Consider the following 24,187-nt stretch of genomic DNA (forward strand, 5'->3'; position numbering starts at 1 on the left):
GTCACTACTACTACTATTACTACTGTAGTCACTACTACTACTACTACTACTACTATTACTACTGTAGTCACTACCATCAATATTACTACTGTAGTTACTATTACTATTACTAATGTTGTCACTACTACTACTATTACTACTGTAGTCACTACTACTACTACTACTACTATTACTATAGTAGTCACTACCATCAATATTACTCCTGTAGTCACTACTACTACTATTACTACTGTAGTCACTACTACTAATATTACTAGTGTAGTCACTACCATCAATATTACTCCTGTAGTCACTACTACTACTATTACTACTGTAGTCACTACTACTAATATTACTAGTGTAGTCACCACCATCAATATTACTCCTGTAGTCACTACTACTACTACTACTGTAGTCACCACTACTACTATTACTACTGTAGTCACTACTACTACTATTACTACTGTAGTCACTACCATTACTATTACTACTGTAGTCACTATTACTATTACTACTGTAGTCACTACTACTACTACTATTACTAATGTAGTCACTACTACTACTATTACTAATGTAGTCACTACTACTACTATCACTACTGTAGTCACTATTACTACTGTAGTCACTACTACTACTACTACTACTATTACTATAGTAGTCACTACCATCAATATTACTACTGTAGTTACTATTACTATTACTAATGTTGTCACTACTACTACTATTACTACTGTAGTCACTACTACTACTACTAATACTACTATTACTATAGTAGTCACTACCATCAATATTACTACTGTAGTTACTATTACTATTACTAATGTTGTCACTACTACTACTACTGTAGTCACTACTACTACTACTACTACTACTACTACTACTACTACTACTACTACTATTACTATAGTAGTCACTACCATCAATATTACTACTGTAGTCACTATTACTACTGTAGTCACTACTACTACTACTACTACTACTATAGTAGTCACTACCATCAATATTACTACTGTAAGTCACTACTACTATTACTACTGTAGTTACTACTACTACTATTACTACTGTAGTCACTACTACTACTATTACTACTGTAGTCACTACTACTGCTACTACTATTGTAGTCACTACCATTACTATTACTACTGTAGTCACTACTACTACTATTACTATTGTAGTCACTACCATTACTATTACTACTGTAGTCACTACTACTACTATTACTACTGTAGTCACTACTACTACTACTACTACTATTACCACTGTAGTCACTACTACTACTACTACTACTACTACTGTAGTCACTACTATTACTATTACTACTGTAGTCACTACTACTACTATTACTACTGTAGTCACTACTACTACTATTACTACTGCAGTCACTACTACTACTATTACTACTGTAGTCACTACTACTACTATTACTACTGCAGTCACTACTACTACTATTACTACTGTAGTCACTACTACTACTACTATTACTACTGTAGTCACTACTACTACTATTACTACTGTAGTCACTACTACTACTACTACTACTACTACTATTACTACGGTAGTCACTACTACTACTATTACTACTGTAGTCACTACTACTACTATTACTACTGTAGTCACTACTACTACTATTACTACTGTAGTCACTACTACTACTACTACTACTACTACTACTATTACTACTGTAGTCACTACTACTACTACTATTACTACTGTAGTCACTACTACTACTATTACTACTGTAGTCACTACTACTACTATTACTACTGTAGTCACTACTACTACTATTACTAATGTAGTCACTACTACTACTATCACTACTGTAGTCACTATTACTACTGTAGTCACTACTACTACTACTACTACTATTACTATAGTAGTCACTACCATCAATATTACTACTGTAGTTACTATTACTATTACTAATGTTGTCACTACTACTACTATTACTACTGTAGTCACTACTACTACTACTACTACTATTACTATAGTAGTCACTACCATCAATATTACTACTGTAGTTACTATTACTATTACTAATGTTGTCACTACTACTACTACTGTAGTCACTACTACTACTACTACTACTACTACTACTACTACTACTACTATTACTATAGTAGTCACTACCATCAATATTACTACTGTAGTCACTATTACTACTGTAGTCACTACTACTACTACTACTACTACTACTATAGTAGTCACTACCATCAATATTACTACTGTAAGTCACTACTACTATTACTACTGTAGTTACTACTACTACTATTACTACTGTAGTCACTACTACTACTATTACTACTGTAGTCACTACTACTGCTACTACTATTGTAGTCACTACCATTACTATTACTACTGTAGTCACTACTACTACTATTACTACTGTAGTCACTACTACTACTACTACTACTATTACTACTGTAGTCACTACTACTACTACTACTACTGTAGTCACTACTATTACTATTACTACTGTAGTCACTACTACTACTATTACTACTGTAGTCACTACTACTACTATTACTACTGCAGTCGCTACTACTACTATTACTACTGTAGTCACTACTACTACTATTACTACTGCAGTCACTACTACTACTATTACTACTGTAGTCACTACTACTACTATTACTACTGTAGTCACTACTACTACTACTATTACTACTGTAGTCACTACTACTACTATTACTACTGTAGTCACTACTACTACTACTACTACTACTACTATTACTACGGTAGTCACTACTACTACTATTACTACTGTAGTCACTACTACTACTATTACTACTGTAGTCACTACTACTACTACTACTACTACTACTACTACTATTACTACTGTAGTCACTACTACTACTATCACTACTGTAGTCACTACTACTACTACTACTACTGTAGTCACTATTACTACTACTACTACTACTACTACTACTACTATTACTACGGTAGTCACTACTACTACTACTACTACTACTATTGTAGTCACTACTACTACTATTACTAATGTAGTCACTACTACTACTACTACTACTGTAGTCACTACTACTACTACTACTACTACTACTACTACTACTACTACTACTATTACTACTGTAGTCACTACTACTACTACTATTACTACTGTAGTCACTACTACTACTATCACTACTGTAGTCACTACTACTACTACTACTACTGTAGTCACTATTACTACTACTACTACTACTACTACTACTACTACTATTACTACGGTAGTCACTACTACTACTACTACTACTATTGTAGTCACTACTACTACTATTACTACTGTAGTCACTACTACTACTATTACTAATGTAGTCACTACTACTACTACTACTGTAGTCACTATTACTACTACTACTACTACTACTACTACTACTGTAGTCACTACTACTACTACTATTACTACTGTAGTCACTACTACTACTACTACTATTGTAGTCACTACTGCTACTATTACTACTGTAGTCACTACTACTACTACTATTACTAGTGTAGTCACTACCATCAATATTACTCCTGTAGTCACTACTACTACTATTACTACTGTAGTCACTACTGCTAATATTACTAGTGTAGTCACTACCATCAATATTACTCCTGTAGTCACTACTACTACTATTACTACTGTAGTCACCACTACTACTATTACTACTGTAGTCACTACTACTACTATTACTACTGTAGTCACTACCATTACTATTACTACTGTAGTCACTATTACTATTACTACTGTAGTCACTACTACTATTACTACTGTAGTCACTACTACTACTACTATTACTAATGTAGTCACTACTACTACTATTACTAATATAGTCACTACTACTACTATCACTACTGTAGTCACTATTACTATTACTACTGTAGTCACTACTACTACTATTACTACTATTACTATTACTAATGTTGTCACTACTACTACTATTACTACTGTAGTCACTACTACTACTACTACTACTACTACTACTATTACTACTGTAGTCACTACCATCAATATTACTACTGTAGTTACTATTACTATTACTAATGTTGTCACTACTACTACTATTACTACTGTAGTCACTACTACTACTACTACTACTATTACTATAGTAGTCACTACCATCAATATTACTCCTGTAGTCACTACTACTACTATTACTACTGTAGTCACTACTACTAATATTACTAGTGTAGTCACTACCATCAATATTACTCCTGTAGTCACTACTACTACTATTACTACTGTAGTCACTACTACTAATATTACTAGTGTAGTCACCACCATCAATATTACTCCTGTAGTCACTACTACTACTACTACTGTAGTCACCACTACTACTATTACTACTGTAGTCACTACTACTACTATTACTACTGTAGTCACTACCATTACTATTACTACTGTAGTCACTATTACTATTACTACTGTAGTCACTACTACTACTACTATTACTAATGTAGTCACTACTACTACTATTACTAATGTAGTCACTACTACTACTATCACTACTGTAGTCACTATTACTACTGTAGTCACTACTACTACTACTACTACTATTACTATAGTAGTCACTACCATCAATATTACTACTGTAGTTACTATTACTATTACTAATGTTGTCACTACTACTACTATTACTACTGTAGTCACTACTACTACTACTAATACTACTATTACTATAGTAGTCACTACCATCAATATTACTACTGTAGTTACTATTACTATTACTAATGTTGTCACTACTACTACTACTGTAGTACTACTACTACTACTACTACTACTACTACTACTACTACTACTACTACTACTATTACTATAGTAGTCACTACCATCAATATTACTACTGTAGTCACTATTACTACTGTAGTCACTACTACTACTACTACTACTACTATAGTAGTCACTACCATCAATATTACTACTGTAAGTCACTACTACTATTACTACTGTAGTTACTACTACTACTATTACTACTGTAGTCACTACTACTACTATTACTACTGTAGTCACTACTACTGCTACTACTATTGTAGTCACTACCATTACTATTACTACTGTAGTCACTACTACTACTATTACTATTGTAGTCACTACCATTACTATTACTACTGTAGTCACTACTACTACTATTACTACTGTAGTCACTACTACTACTACTACTACTATTACCACTGTAGTCACTACTACTACTACTACTACTACTGTAGTCACTACTATTACTATTACTACTGTAGTCACTACTACTACTATTACTACTGTAGTCACTACTACTACTATTACTACTGCAGTCACTACTACTACTATTACTACTGTAGTCACTACTACTACTATTACTACTGCAGTCACTACTACTACTATTACTACTGTAGTCACTACTACTACTACTATTACTACTGTAGTCACTACTACTACTATTACTACTGTAGTCACTACTACTACTACTACTACTACTACTATTACTACGGTAGTCACTACTACTACTATTACTACTGTAGTCACTACTACTACTATTACTACTGTAGTCACTACTACTACTATTACTACTGTAGTCACTACTACTACTACTACTACTACTACTACTACTATTACTACTGTAGTCACTACTACTACTACTATTACTACTGTAGTCACTACTACTACTATTACTACTGTAGTCACTACTACCACTATTACTACTGTAGTCACTACTACTACTATTACTAATGTAGTCACTACTACTACTATCACTACTGTAGTCACTATTACTACTGTAGTCACTACTACTACTACTACTACTACTATTACTATAGTAGTCACTACCATCAATATTACTACTGTAGTTACTATTACTATTACTAATGTTGTCACTACTACTACTATTACTACTGTAGTCACTACTACTACTACTACTACTATTACTATAGTAGTCACTACCATCAATATTACTACTGTAGTTACTATTACTATTACTAATGTTGTCACTACTACTACTACTGTAGTCACTACTACTACTACTACTACTACTACTACTACTACTACTACTATTACTATAGTAGTCACTACCATCAATATTACTACTGTAGTCACTATTACTACTGTAGTCACTACTACTACTACTACTACTACTACTACTATAGTAGTCACTACCATCAATATTACTACTGTAAGTCACTACTACTATTACTACTGTAGTTACTACTACTACTATTACTACTGTAGTCACTACTACTACTATTACTACTGTAGTCACTACTACTGCTACTACTATTGTAGTCACTACCATTACTATTACTACTGTAGTCACTACTACTACTATTACTACTGTAGTCACTACTACTACTACTACTACTATTACTACTGTAGTCACTACTACTACTACTACTACTGTAGTCACTACTATTACTATTACTACTGTAGTCACTACTACTACTATTACTACTGTAGTCACTACTACTACTATTACTACTGCAGTCGCTACTACTACTATTACTACTGTAGTCACTACTACTACTATTACTACTGCAGTCACTACTACTACTATTACTACTGTAGTCACTACTACTACTATTACTACTGTAGTCACTACTACTACTACTATTACTACTGTAGTCACTACTACTACTATTACTACTGTAGTCACTACTACTACTACTACTACTATTACTACGGTAGTCACTACTACTACTATTACTACTGTAGTCACTACTACTACTATTACTACTGTAGTCACTACTACTACTACTACTACTACTACTACTACTACTATTACTACTGTAGTCACTACTACTACTATCACTACTGTAGTCACTACTACTACTACTACTACTGTAGTCACTATTACTACTACTACTACTACTACTACTACTACTACTATTACTACGGTAGTCACTACTACTACTACTACTACTACTATTGTAGTCACTACTACTACTATTACTAATGTAGTCACTACTACTAGTACTACTACTGTAGTCACTACTACTACTACTACTACTACTACTACTACTACTACTACTACTATTACTACTGTAGTCACTACTACTACTACTATTACTACTGTAGTCACTACTACTACTATCACTACTGTAGTCACTACTACTACTACTACTACTGTAGTCACTATTACTACTACTACTACTACTACTACTACTACTACTATTACTACGGTAGTCACTACTACTACTACTACTACTATTGTAGTCACTACTACTACTATTACTACTGTAGTCACTACTACTACTATTACTAATGTAGTCACTACTACTACTACTACTGTAGTCACTATTACTACTACTACTACTACTACTACTACTACTGTAGTCACTACTACTACTACTATTACTACTGTAGTCACTACTACTACTACTACTATTGTAGTCACTACTGCTACTATTACTACTGTAGTCACTACTACTACTACTATTACTAGTGTAGTCACTACCATCAATATTACTCCTGTAGTCACTACTACTACTATTACTACTGTAGTCACTACTGCTAATATTACTAGTGTAGTCACTACCATCAATATTACTCCTGTAGTCACTACTACTACTATTACTACTGTAGTCACCACTACTACTATTACTACTGTAGTCACTACTACTACTATTACTACTGTAGTCACTACCATTACTATTACTACTGTAGTCACTATTACTATTACTACTGTAGTCACTACTACTATTACTACTGTAGTCACTACTACTACTACTATTACTAATGTAGTCACTACTACTACTATTACTAATATAGTCACTACTACTACTATCACTACTGTAGTCACTATTACTATTACTACTGTAGTCACTACTACTACTATTACTACTATTACTATTACTAATGTTGTCACTACTACTACTATTACTACTGTAGTCACTACTACTACTACTACTACTATTACTATAGTAGTCACTACCATCAATATTACTACTGTAGTTACTATTACTATTACTAATGTTGTCACTACTACTACTATTACTACTGTAGTCACTACTACTACTACTACTATTACTATAGTAGTCACTACCATCAATATTACTCCTGTAGTCACTACTACTACTATTACTACTGTAGTCACTACTACTAATATTACTAGTGTAGTCACTACCATCAATATTACTCCTGTAGTCACTACTGCTACTATTACTACTGTAGTCACTACTACTAATATTACTAGTGTAGTCACTACCATTAATATTACTCCTGTAGTCACTACTACTACTATTACTACTGTAGTCACCACTACTACTATTACTACTGTAGTCACTACTACTACTATTACTACTGTAGTCACTACCATTACTATTACTACTGTAGTCACTATTACTATTACTACTGTAGTCACTACTACTACTACTATTACTAATGTAGTCACTACTACTACTATTACTAATATAGTCACTACTACTACTATCACTACTGTAGTCACTATTACTATTACTACTGTAGTCACTACTACTACTACTATTACTATTACTAATGCTGTCACTACTACTACTACTGTAGTCACTACTACTACTACTACTACTATTACTATAGTAGTCACTACCATCAATATTACTACTGTAGTTACTATTACTATTACTAATATTGTCACTACTACTACTATTACTACTGTAGTCACTACTACTACTACTACTACTACTACTACTATTACTATAGTAGTCACTACCATCAATATTACTACTGTAGTTACTATTACTATTACTAATGTTGTCACTACTACTACTATTACTACTGTAGTCACTACTACTACTACTACTACTACTACTACTATTACTACTGTAGTCACTACCATCAATATTACTACTGTAGTTACTATTACTATTACTAATGTTGTCACTACTACTACTATTACTACTGTAGTCACCACTACTACTATTACTACTGTAGTCACTACTACTACTATTACTACTGTAGTCACTACCATTACTATTACTACTGTAGTCACTATTACTATTACTACTGTAGTCACTACTACTACTACTATTACTAATGTAGTCACTACTACTACTATTACTAATATAGTCACTACTACTACTAACACTACTGTAGTCACTATTACTATTACTACTGTAGTCACTACTACTACTATTACTACTATTACTATTACTAATGTTGTCACTACTACTACTATTACTACTGTAGTCACTACTACTACTACTACTACTATTACTATAGTAGTCACTACCATCAATATTACTACTGTAGTTACTATTACTATTACTAATATTGTCACTACTACTACTATTACTACTGTAGTCACTACTACTACTACTACTACTACTACTATTACTATAGTAGTCACTACCATCAATATTACTACTGTAGTTACTATTACTATTACTAATGTTGTCACTACTACTACTATTACTACTGTAGTCACTACTACTACTACTAATACTACTATTACTATAGTAGTAACTACCATCAATATTACTACTGTAGTTACTATTACTATTACTAATGTTGTCACTACTACTACTACTGTAGTCACTACTACTACTACTACTACTACTACTACTACTACTATTACTATAGTAGTCACTACCATCAATATTACTACTGTAGTCACTATTACTACTGTAGTCACTACTACTACTACTACTACTACTATAGTAGTCACTACCATACATATTACTACTGTAAGTCACTACTACTATTACTACTGTAGTTACTACTACTACTACTATTACTACTGTAGTCACTACTACTACTATTACTACTATTACTATTACTAATGTTGTCACTACTACTACTATTACTACTGTAGTCACTACTACTACTACTACTACTATTACTATAGTAGTCACTACCATCAATATTACTACTGTAGTTACTATTACTATTACTAATATTGTCACTACTACTACTATTACTACTGTAGTCACTACTACTACTACTACTACTACTACTACTACTATTACTATAGTAGTCACTACCATCAATATTACTACTGTAGTTACTATTACTATTACTAATGTTGTCACTACTACTACTATTACTACTGTAGTCACTACTACTACTACTACTACTACTATTACTACTGTAGTCACTACCATCAATATTACTACTGTAGTTACTATTACTATTACTAATGTTGTCACTACTACTACTATTACTACTGTAGTCACTACTACTACTACTACTACTATTACTATAGTAGTCACTACCATCAATATTACTCCTGTAGTCACTACTACTACTATTACTACTGTAGTCACTACTACTAATATTACTAGTGTAGTCACTACCATCAATATTACTCCTGTAGTCACTACTACTACTATTACTACTGTAGTCACTACTACTAATATTACTAGTGTAGTCACCACCATCAATATTACTCCTGTAGTCACTACTACTACTACTACTGTAGTCACCACTACTACTATTACTACTGTAGTCACTACTACTACTATTACTACTGTAGTCACTACCATTACTATTACTACTGTAGTCACTATTACTATTACTACTGTAGTCACTACTACTACTACTATTACTAATGTAGTCACTACTACTACTATTACTAATGTAGTCACTACTACTACTATCACTACTGTAGTCACTATTACTACTGTAGTCACTACTACTACTACTACTACTATTACTATAGTAGTCACTACCATCAATATTACTACTGTAGTTACTATTACTATTACTAATGTTGTCACTACTACTACTATTACTACTGTAGTCACTACTACTACTACTAATACTACTATTACTATAGTAGTCACTACCATCAATATTACTACTGTAGTTACTATTACTATTACTAATGTTGTCACTACTACTACTACTGTAGTCACTACTACTACTACTACTACTACTACTACTACTACTACTACTACTACTATTACTATAGTAGTCACTACCATCAATATTACTACTGTAGTCACTATTACTACTGTAGTCACTACTACTACTACTACTACTACTATAGTAGTCACTACCATCAATATTACTACTGTAAGTCACTACTACTATTACTACTGTAGTTACTACTACTACTATTACTACTGTAGTCACTACTACTACTATTACTACTGTAGTCACTACTACTGCTACTACTATTGTAGTCACTACCATTACTATTACTACTGTAGTCACTACTACTACTATTACTATTGTAGTCACTACCATTACTATTACTACTGTAGTCACTACTACTACTATTACTACTGTAGTCACTACTACTACTACTACTACTATTACCACTGTAGTCACTACTACTACTACTACTACTACTGTAGTCACTACTATTACTATTACTACTGTAGTCACTACTACTACTATTACTACTGTAGTCACTACTACTACTATTACTACTGCAGTCACTACTACTACTATTACTACTGTAGTCACTACTACTACTATTACTACTGCAGTCACTACTACTACTATTACTACTGTAGTCACTACTACTACTACTATTACTACTGTAGTCACTACTACTACTATTACTACTGTAGTCACTACTACTACTACTACTACTACTACTATTACTACGGTAGTCACTACTACTACTATTACTACTGTAGTCACTACTACTACTATTACTACTGTAGTCACTACTACTACTATTACTACTGTAGTCACTACTACTACTACTACTACTACTACTACTATTACTACTGTAGTCACTACTACTACTACTATTACTACTGTAGTCACTACTACTACTATTACTACTGTAGTCACTACTACTACTATTACTACTGTAGTCACTACTACTACTATTACTAATGTAGTCACTACTACTACTATCACTACTGTAGTCACTATTACTACTGTAGTCACTACTACTACTACTACTACTACTATTACTATAGTAGTCACTACCATCAATATTACTACTGTAGTTACTATTACTATTACTAATGTTGTCACTACTACTACTATTACTACTGTAGTCACTACTACTACTACTACTACTATTACTATAGTAGTCACTACCATCAATATTACTACTGTAGTTACTATTACTATTACTAATGTTGTCACTACTACTACTACTGTAGTCACTACTACTACTACTACTACTACTACTACTACTACTACTACTATTACTATAGTAGTCACTACCATCAATATTACTACTGTAGTCACTATTACTACTGTAGTCACTACTACTACTACTACTACTACTACTATAGTAGTCACTACCATCAATATTACTACTGTAAGTCACTACTACTATTACTACTGTAGTTACTACTACTACTATTACTACTGTAGTCACTACTACTACTATTACTACTGTAGTCACTACTACTGCTACTACTATTGTAGTCACTACCATTACTATTACTACTGTAGTCACTACTACTACTATTACTACTGTAGTCACTACTACTACTACTACTACTATTACTACTGTAGTCACTACTACTACTACTACTACTGTAGTCACTACTATTACTATTACTACTGTAGTCACTACTACTACTATTACTACTGTAGTCACTACTACTACTATTACTACTGCAGTCGCTACTACTACTATTACTACTGTAGTCACTACTACTACTATTACTACTGCAGTCACTACTACTACTATTACTACTGTAGTCACTACTACTACTATTACTACTGTAGTCACTACTACTACTACTATTACTACTGTAGTCACTACTACTACTATTACTACTGTAGTCACTACTACTACTACTACTACTACTATTACTACGGTAGTCACTACTACTACTATTACTACTGTAGTCACTACTACTACTATTACTACTGTAGTCACTACTACTACTACTACTACTACTACTACTACTATTACTACTGTAGTCACTACTACTACTATCACTACTGTAGTCACTACTACTACTACTACTACTGTAGTCACTATTACTACTACTACTACTACTACTACTACTACTATTACTACGGTAGTCACTACTACTACTACTACTACTACTATTGTAGTCACTACTACTACTATTACTAATGTAGTCACTACTACTACTACTACTACTGTAGTCACTACTACTACTACTACTACTACTACTACTACTACTACTACTACTATTACTACTGTAGTCACTACTACTACTACTATTACTACTGTAGTCACTACTACTACTATCACTACTGTAGTCACTACTACTACTACTACTACTGTAGTCACTATTACTACTACTACTACTACTACTACTACTACTACTATTACTACGGTAGTCACTACTACTACTACTACTACTATTGTAGTCACTACTACTACTATTACTACTGTAGTCACTACTACTACTATTACTAATGTAGTCACTACTACTACTACTACTGTAGTCACTATTACTACTACTACTACTACTACTACTACTACTGTAGTCACTACTACTACTACTATTACTACTGTAGTCACTACTACTACTACTACTATTGTAGTCACTACTGCTACTATTACTACTGTAGTCACTACTACTACTACTATTACTAGTGTAGTCACTACCATCAATATTACTCCTGTAGTCACTACTACTACTATTACTACTGTAGTCACTACTGCTAATATTACTAGTGTAGTCACTACCATCAATATTACTCCTGTAGTCACTACTGCTACTATTACTACTGTAGTCACCACTACTACTATTACTACTGTAGTCACTACTACTACTATTACTACTGTAGTCACTACCATTACTATTACTACTGTAGTCACTATTACTATTACTACTGTAGTCACTACTACTATTACTACTGTAGTCACTACTACTACTACTATTACTAATGTAGTCACTACTACTACTATTACTAATATAGTCACTACTACTACTATCACTACTGTAGTCACTATTACTATTACTACTGTAGTCACTACTACTACTATTACTACTATTACTATTACTAATGTTGTCACTACTACTACTATTACTACTGTAGTCACTACTACTACTACTACTACTACTACTACTATTACTACTGTAGTCACTACCATCAATATTACTACTGTAGTTACTATTACTATTACTAATGTTGTCACTACTACTACTATTACTACTGTAGTCACTACTACTACTACTACTACTATTACTATAGTAGTCACTACCATCAATATTACTCCTGTAGTCACTACTACTACTATTACTACTGTAGTCACTACTACTAATATTACTAGTGTAGTCACTACCATCAATATTACTCCTGTAGTCACTACTACTACTATTACTACTGTAGTCACTACTACTAATATTACTAGTGTAGTCACCACCATCAATATTACTCCTGTAGTCACTACTACTACTACTACTGTAGTCACCACTACTACTATTACTACTGTAGTCACTACTACTACTATTACTACTGTAGTCACTACCATTACTATTACTACTGTAGTCACTATTACTATTACTACTGTAGTCACTACTACTACTACTATTACTAATGTAGTCACTACTACTACTATTACTAATGTAGTCACTACTACTACTATCACTACTGTAGTCACTATTACTACTGTAGTCACTACTACTACTACTACTACTATTACTATAGTAGTCACTACCATCAATATTACTACTGTAGTTACTATTACTATTACTAATGTTGTCACTACTACTACTATTACTACTGTAGTCACTACTACTACTACTAATACTACTATTACTATAGTAGTCACTACCATCAATATTACTACTGTAGTTACTATTACTATTACTAATGTTGTCACTACTACTACTACTGTAGTCACTACTACTACTACTACTACTACTACTACTACTACTACTACTACTACTATTACTATAGTAGTCACTACCATCAATATTACTACTGTAGTCACTATTACTACTGTAGTCACTACTACTACTACTACTACTACTATAGTAGTCACTACCATCAATATTACTACTGTAAGTCACTACTACTATTACTACTGTAGTTACTACTACTACTATTACTACTGTAGTCACTACTACTACTATTACTACTGTAGTCACTACTACTGCTACTACTATTGTAGTCACTACCATTACTATTACTACTGTAGTCACTACTACTACTATTACTATTGTAGTCACTACCATTACTATTACTACTGTAGTCACTACTACTACTATTACTACTGTAGTCACTACTACTACTACTACTACTATTACCACTGTAGTCACTACTACTACTACTACTACTACTGTAGTCACTACTATTACTATTACTACTGTAGTCACTACTACTACTATTACTACTGTAGTCACTACTACTACTATTACTACTGCAGTCACTACTACTACTATTACTACTGTAGTCACTACTACTACTATTACTACTGCAGTCACTACTACTACTATTACTACTGTAGTCACTACTACTACTACTATTACTACTGTAGTCACTACTACTACTATTACTACTGTAGTCACTACTACTACTACTACTACTACTACTATTACTACGGTAGTCACTACTACTACTATTACTACTGTAGTCACTACTACTACTATTACTACTGTAGTCACTACTACTACTATTACTACTGTAGTCACTACTACTACTACTACTACTACTACTACTATTACTACTGTAGTCACTACTACTACTACTATTACTACTGTAGTCACTACTACTACTATTACTACTGTAGTCACTACTACTACTATTACTACTGTAGTCACTACTACTACTATTACTAATGTAGTCACTACTACTACTATCACTACTGTAGTCACTATTACTACTGTAGTCACTACTACTACTACTACTACTATTACTATAGTAGTCACTACCATCAATATTACTACTGTAGTTACTATTACTATTACTAATGTTGTCACTACTACTACTATTACTACTGTAGTCACTACTACTACTACTACTACTATTACTATAGTAGTCACTACCATCAATATTACTACTGTAGTTACTATTACTATTACTAATGTTGTCACTACTACTACTACTGTAGTCACTACTACTACTACTACTACTACTACTACTACTACTACTACTATTACTATAGTAGTCACTACCATCAATATTACTACTGTAGTCACTATTACTACTGTAGTCACTACTACTACTACTACTACTACTACTACTATAGTAGTCACTACCATCAATATTACTACTGTAAGTCACTACTACTATTACTACTGTAGTTACTACTACTACTATTACTACTGTAGTCACTACTACTACTATTACTACTGTAGTCACTACTACTGCTACTACTATTGTAGTCACTACCATTACTATTACTACTGTAGTCACTACTACTACTATTACTACTGTAGTCACTACTACTACTACTACTACTATTACTACTGTAGTCACTACTACTACTACTACTACTGTAGTCACTACTATTACTATTACTACTGTAGTCACTACTACTACTATTACTACTGTAGTCACTACTACTACTATTACTACTGCAGTCGCTACTACTACTATTACTACTGTAGTCACTACTACTACTATTACTACTGCAGTCACTACTACTACTATTACTACTGTAGTCACTACTACTACTATTACTACTGTAGTCACTACTACTACTACTATTACTACTGTAGTCACTACTACTACTATTACTACTGTAGTCACTACTACTACTACTACTACTACTATTACTACGGTAGTCACTACTACTACTATTACTACTGTAGTCACTACTACTACTATTACTACTGTAGTCACTACTACTACTACTACTACTACTACTACTACTATTACTACTGTAGTCACTACTACTACTATCACTACTGTAGTCACTACTACTACTACTACTACTGTAGTCACTATTACTACTACTACTACTACTACTACTACTACTATTACTACGGTAGTCACTACTACTACTACTACTACTACTATTGTAGTCACTACTACTACTATTACTAATGTAGTCACTACTACTACTACTACTACTGTAGTCACTACTACTACTACTACTACTACTACTACTACTACTACTACTACTATTACTACTGTAGTCACTACTACTACTACTATTACTACTGTAGTCACTACTACTACTATCACTACTGTAGTCACTACTACTACTACTACTACTGTAGTCACTATTACTACTACTACTACTACTACTACTACTACTATTACTACGGTAGTCACTACTACTACTACTACTACTATTGTAGTCACTACTACTACTATTACTACTGTAGTCACTACTACTACTATTACTAATGTAGTCACTACTACTACTACTACTGTAGTCACTATTACTACTACTACTACTACTACTACTACTACTGTAGTCACTACTACTACTACTATTACTACTGTAGTCACTACTACTACTACTACTATTGTAGTCACTACTGCTACTATTACTACTGTAGTCACTACTACTACTACTATTACTAGTGTAGTCACTACCATCAATATTACTCCTGTAGTCACTACTACTACTATTACTACTGTAGTCACTACTGCTAATATTACTAGTGTAGTCACTACCATCAATATTACTCCTGTAGTCACTACTACTACTATTACTACTGTAGTCACCACTACTACTATTACTACTGTAGTCACTACTACTACTATTACTACTGTAGTCACTACCATTACTATTACTACTGTAGTCACTATTACTATTACTACTGTAGTCACTACTACTATTACTACTGTAGTCACTACTACTACTACTATTACTAATGTAGTCACTACTACTACTATTACTAATATAGTCACTACTACTACTATCACTACTGTAGTCACTATTACTATTACTACTGTAGTCACTACTACTACTATTACTACTATTACTATTACTAATGTTGTCACTACTACTACTATTACTACTGTAGTCACTACTACTACTACTACTACTATTACTATAGTAGTCACTACCATCAATATTACTACTGTAGTTACTATTACTATTACTAATGTTGTCACTACTACTACTATTACTACTGTAGTCACTACTACTACTACTACTATTACTATAGTAGTCACTACCATCAATATTACTCCTGTAGTCACTACTACTACTATTACTACTGTAGTCACTACTACTAATATTACTAGTGTAGTCACTACCATCAATATTACTCCTGTAGTCACTACTGCTACTATTACTACTGTAGTCACTACTACTAATATTACTAGTGTAGTCACTACCATTAATATTACTCCTGTAGTCACTACTACTACTATTACTACTGTAGTCACCACTACTACTATTACTACTGTAGTCACTACTACTACTATTACTACTGTAGTCACTACCATTACTATTACTACTGTAGTCACTATTACTATTACTACTGTAGTCACTACTACTACTACTATTACTAATGTAGTCACTACTACTACTATTACTAATATAGTCACTACTACTACTATCACTACTGTAGTCACTATTACTATTACTACTGTAGTCACTACTACTACTACTATTACTATTACTAATGTTGTCACTACTACTACTACTGTAGTCACTACTACTACTACTACTACTATTACTATAGTAGTCACTACCATCAATATTACTACTGTAGTTACTATTACTATTACTAATATTGTCACTACTACTACTATTACTACTGTAGTCACTACTACTACTACTACTACTACTACTACTATTACTATAGTAGTCACTACCATCAATATTACTACTGTAGTTACTATTACTATTACTAATGTTGTCACTACTACTACTATTACTACTGTAGTCACTACTACTACTACTACTACTACTACTACTATTACTACTGTAGTCACTACCATCAATATTACTACTGTAGTTACTATTACTATTACTAATGTTGTCACTACTACTACTATTACTACTGTAGTCACCACTACTACTATTACTACTGTAGTCACTACTACTACTATTACTACTGTAGTCACTACCATTACTATTACTACTGTAGTCACTATTACTATTACTACTGTAGTCACTACTACTACTACTATTACTAATGTAGTCACTACTACTACTATTACTAATATAGTCACTACTACTACTAACACTACTGTAGTCACTATTACTATTACTACTGTAGTCACTACTACTACTATTACTACTATTACTATTACTAATGTTGTCACTACTACTACTATTACTACTGTAGTCACTACTACTACTACTACTACTATTACTATAGTAGTCACTACCATCAATATTACTACTGTAGTTACTATTACTATTACTAATATTGTCACTACTACTACTATTACTACTGTAGTCACTACTACTACTACTACTACTACTACTATTACTATAGTAGTCACTACCATCAATATTACTACTGTAGTTACTATTACTATTACTAATGTTGTCACTACTACTACTATTACTACTGTAGTCACTACTACTACTACTAATACTACTATTACTATAGTAGTAACTACCATCAATATTACTACTGTAGTTACTATTACTATTACTAATGTTGTCACTACTACTACTACTGTAGTCACTACTACTACTACTACTACTACTACTACTACTACTACTATTACTATAGTAGTCACTACCATCAATATTACTACTGTAGTCACTATTACTACTGTAGTCACTACTACTACTACTACTACTACTATAGTAGTCACTACCATACATATTACTACTGTAAGTCACTACTACTATTACTACTGTAGTTACTACTACTACTATTACTACTGTAGTCACTACTACTACTATTACTACTATTACTATTACTAATGTTGTCACTACTACTACTATTACTACTGTAGTCACTACTACTACTACTACTACTATTACTATAGTAGTCACTACCATCAATATTACTACTGTAGTTACTATTACTATTACTAATATTGTCACTACTACTACTATTACTACTGTAGTCACTACTACTACTACTACTACTACTACTACTACTATTACTATAGTAGTCACTACCATCAATATTACTACTGTAGTTACTATTACTATTACTAATGTTGTCACTACTACTACTATTACTACTGTAGTCACTACTACTACTACTACTACTACTACTACTATTACTACTGTAGTCACTACCATCAATATTACTACTGTAGTTACTATTACTATTACTAATGTTGTCACTACTACTACTATTACTACTGTAGTCACTACTACTACTACTACTACTATTACTATAGTAGTCACTACCATCAATATTACTCCTGTAGTCACTACTACTACTATTACTACTGTAGTCACTACTACTAATATTACTAGTGTAGTCACTACCATCAATATTACTCCTGTAGTCACTACTACTACTACTGTAGTCACTACTACTAATATTACTAGTGTAGTCACCACCATCAATATTACTCCTGTAGTCACTACTACTACTACTACTGTAGTCACCACTACTACTATTACTACTGTAGTCACTACTACTACTATTACTACTGTAGTCACTACCATTACTATTACTACTGTAGTCAATATTACTATTACTACTGTAGTCACTACTACTACTACTATTACTAATGTAGTCACTACTACTACTATTACTAATGTAGTCACTACTACTACTATCACTACTGTAGTCACTATTACTACTGTAGTCACTACTACTACTACTACTACTATTACTATAGTAGTCACTACCATCAATATTACTACTGTAGTTACTATTACTATTACTAATGTTGTCACTACTACTACTATTACTACTGTAGTCACTACTACTACTACTAATACTACTATTACTATAGTAGTCACTACCATCAATATTACTACTGTAGTTACTATTACTATTACTAATGTTGTCACTACTACTACTACTGTAGTCACTACTACTACTACTACTACTACTACTACTACTACTACTACTACTACTATTACTATAGTAGTCACTACCATCAATATTACTACTGTAGTCACTATTACTACTGTAGTCACTACTACTACTACTACTACTACTATAGTAGTCACTACCATCAATATTACTACTGTAAGTCACTACTACTATTACTACTGTAGTTACTACTACTACTATTACTACTGTAGTCACTACTACTACTATTACTACTGTAGTCACTACTACTGCTACTACTATTGTAGTCACTACCATTACTATTACTACTGTAGTCACTACTACTACTATTACTATTGTAGTCACTACCATTACTATTACTACTGTAGTCACTACTACTACTATTACTACTGTAGTCACTACTACTACTACTACTACTATTACCACTGTAGTCACTACTACTACTACTACTACTACTGTAGTCACTACTATTACTATTACTACTGTAGTCACTACTACTACTATTACTACTGTAGTCACTACTACTACTATTACTACTGCAGTCACTACTACTACTATTACTACTGTAGTCACTACTACTACTATTACTACTGCAGTCACTACTACTACTATTACTACTGTAGTCACTACTACTACTACTATTACTACTGTAGTCACTACTACTACTATTACTACTGTAGTCACTACTACTACTACTACTACTACTACTATTACTACGGTAGTCACTACTACTACTATTACTACTGTAGTCACTACTACTACTATTACTACTGTAGTCACTACTACTACTATTACTACTGTAGTCACTACTACTACTACTACTACTACTATTACTACTGTAGTCACTACTACTACTACTATTACTACTGTAGTCACTACTACTACTATTACTACTGTAGTCACTACTACTACTATTACTACTGTAGTCACTACTACTACTATTACTAATGTAGTCACTACTACTACTATCACTACTGTAGTCACTATTACTACTGTAGTCACTACTACTACTACTACTACTATTACTATAGTAGTCACTACCATCAATATTACTACTGTAGTTACTATTACTATTACTAATGTTGTCACTACTACTACTATTACTACTGTAGTCACTACTACTACTACTACTACTATTACTATAGTAGTCACTACCATCAATATTACTACTGTAGTTACTATTACTATTACTAATGTTGTCACTACTACTACTACTGTAGTCACTACTACTACTACTACTACTACTACTACTACTACTATTACTATAGTAGTCACTACCATCAATATTACTACTGTAGTCACTATTACTACTGTAGTCACTACTACTACTACTACTACTACTACTATAGTAGTCACTACCATCAATATTACTACTGTAAGTCACTACTACTATTACTACTGTAGTTACTACTACTACTATTACTACTGTAGTCACTACTACTACTATTACTACTGTAGTCACTACTACTGCTACTACTATTGTAGTCACTACCATTACTATTACTACTGTAGTCACTACTACTACTATTACTACTGTAGTCACTACTACTACTACTACTACTATTACTACTGTAGTCACTACTACTACTACTACTACTGTAGTCACTACTATTACTATTACTACTGTAGTCACTACTACTACTATTACTACTGTAGTCACTACTACTACTATTACTACTGCAGTCGCTACTACTACTATTACTACTGTAGTCACTACTACTACTATTACTACTGCAGTCACTACTACTACTATTACTACTGTAGTCACTACTACTACTATTACTACTGTAGTCACTACTACTACTACTATTACTACTGTAGTCACTACTACTACTATTACTACTGTAGTCACTACTACTACTACTACTACTACTATTACTACGGTAGTCACTACTACTACTATTACTACTGTAGTCACTACTACTACTATTACTACTGTAGTCACTACTACTACTACTACTACTACTACTACTACTATTACTACTGTAGTCACTACTACTACTACTATTACTACTGTAGTCACTACTACTACTATTACTACTGTAGTCACTACTACTACTATTACTACTGTAGTCACTACTACTACTATTACTACTGTAGTCACTACTACTACTATTACTACTGTAGTCACTACCATTACTATTACTACTGTAGTCACTACTACTACTGTAGTCACTACTACTACTATTACTACTGTAGTCACTACTACTACTACTACTACTACTATTACTACGGTAGTCACTACTACTACTATTACTACTGTAGTCACTACTACTACTATTACTACTGTAGTCACTACTACTAATATTACTAGTGTAGTCACTACTACTACTATTACTACTGTAGTCAATATTACTACTACTACTACTACTACTACTACTATTACTACTGTAGTCACTACTACTACTACTATTACTACTGTAGTCACTACTACTACTATTACTACTGTAGTCACTACTACTACTATTACTATTGTAGTCACTACTACTACTATTACTACTGTAGTCACTACTACTACTATTACTACTGTAGTCACTACCATTACTATTACTACTGTAGTCACTACTACTACTGTAGTCACTACTACTACTATTACTACTGTAGTCACTACTACTACTACTACTACTACTACTATTACTACGGTAGTCACTACTACTACTATTACTACTGTAGTCACTACTACTACTATAGTCACTACTACTAATATTACTACTGTAGTCACTACCATTACTATTACTACTGTAGTCACTACTACTACTACTACTATTGTAGTCACTACTACTACTATTTCTACTGTAGTCACTACTACTACTACTACTACTACTACTACTACTACTATTACTACGGTAGTCACTACTACTACTATTACTATTGTAGTCACTACTACTACTATTACTACTGTAGTCACTACTACTACTACTACTACTATTACTACTGTAGTCACTACTACTATTATTACTATTACTACTGTAGTCACTACAATGTAGAGGTATCCTCCTCCTCTATTGGAATTGTTTCAGAGCATGCTGGGTAATCTCACCTGATTCAGCAAGGTGTTGGTGACACCCCAGAGCATACTGGGTAATCTTACCTGATTCTCACCTGACTCTGCAAGGTGTCGGTGAAACCCCAGAGCATGCTGGGTAATCTCACCTGATTCTGCAAGGTGTTGGTGACACCCCAGAGTATGCTGGGTAATCTCACCTGACTCTGCGAGGTGTTGGTGACACCCCAGAGCATTCTGGGTAATCTCACCTGGCTCTGTGAGGTGTTGGTGACACCCCAGAGCATTCTGGGTAATCTCACCTGGCTCTGCGAGGTGTTGGTGACACCCCAGACGGTCGTTACCACGGAGAGAGAACCTGGCGGCTGGTTGGTGTTCTGTTGCCATGGTACCGAGTCATAGGGAAAAGACCCATCACTGCAGACACACACAGAGACAGACGGAGAGAGAGAGACAGATTTGCATTTATTTAAAAAAATACCTTTATTGTCCTTATAGTTACATTATTAAAAGCACAAACTTTACTTCATT

At 33.0% G+C, this 24,187-nt stretch overlaps 1 protein-coding gene across 1 annotated transcript in view; it reads right to left on the bottom strand.

The window, feature by feature from the left end:
• Positions 1-24,187, bottom strand: part of LOC311114399 (zinc finger MIZ domain-containing protein 1-like) — a gene marked incomplete at both ends in the record, with an annotated part of 51,446 nt that overhangs the window by 19,650 nt on the left and 7,609 nt on the right. The window contains one exon of the mRNA XM_084189656.1: positions 23,959-24,073. Coding sequence (XP_084045782.1) covers positions 23,959-24,073 — 115 coding nt within the window. The remainder of the gene's footprint in view (positions 1-23,958; positions 24,074-24,187) is intronic.

This window comes from Coregonus lavaretus, assembly GCF_964263955.1.
Source record: "Coregonus lavaretus genome assembly, contig: HAP1_SCAFFOLD_3486, whole genome shotgun sequence".
Classification (NCBI taxonomy): Eukaryota; Metazoa; Chordata; class Actinopteri; order Salmoniformes; family Salmonidae; genus Coregonus; species Coregonus lavaretus.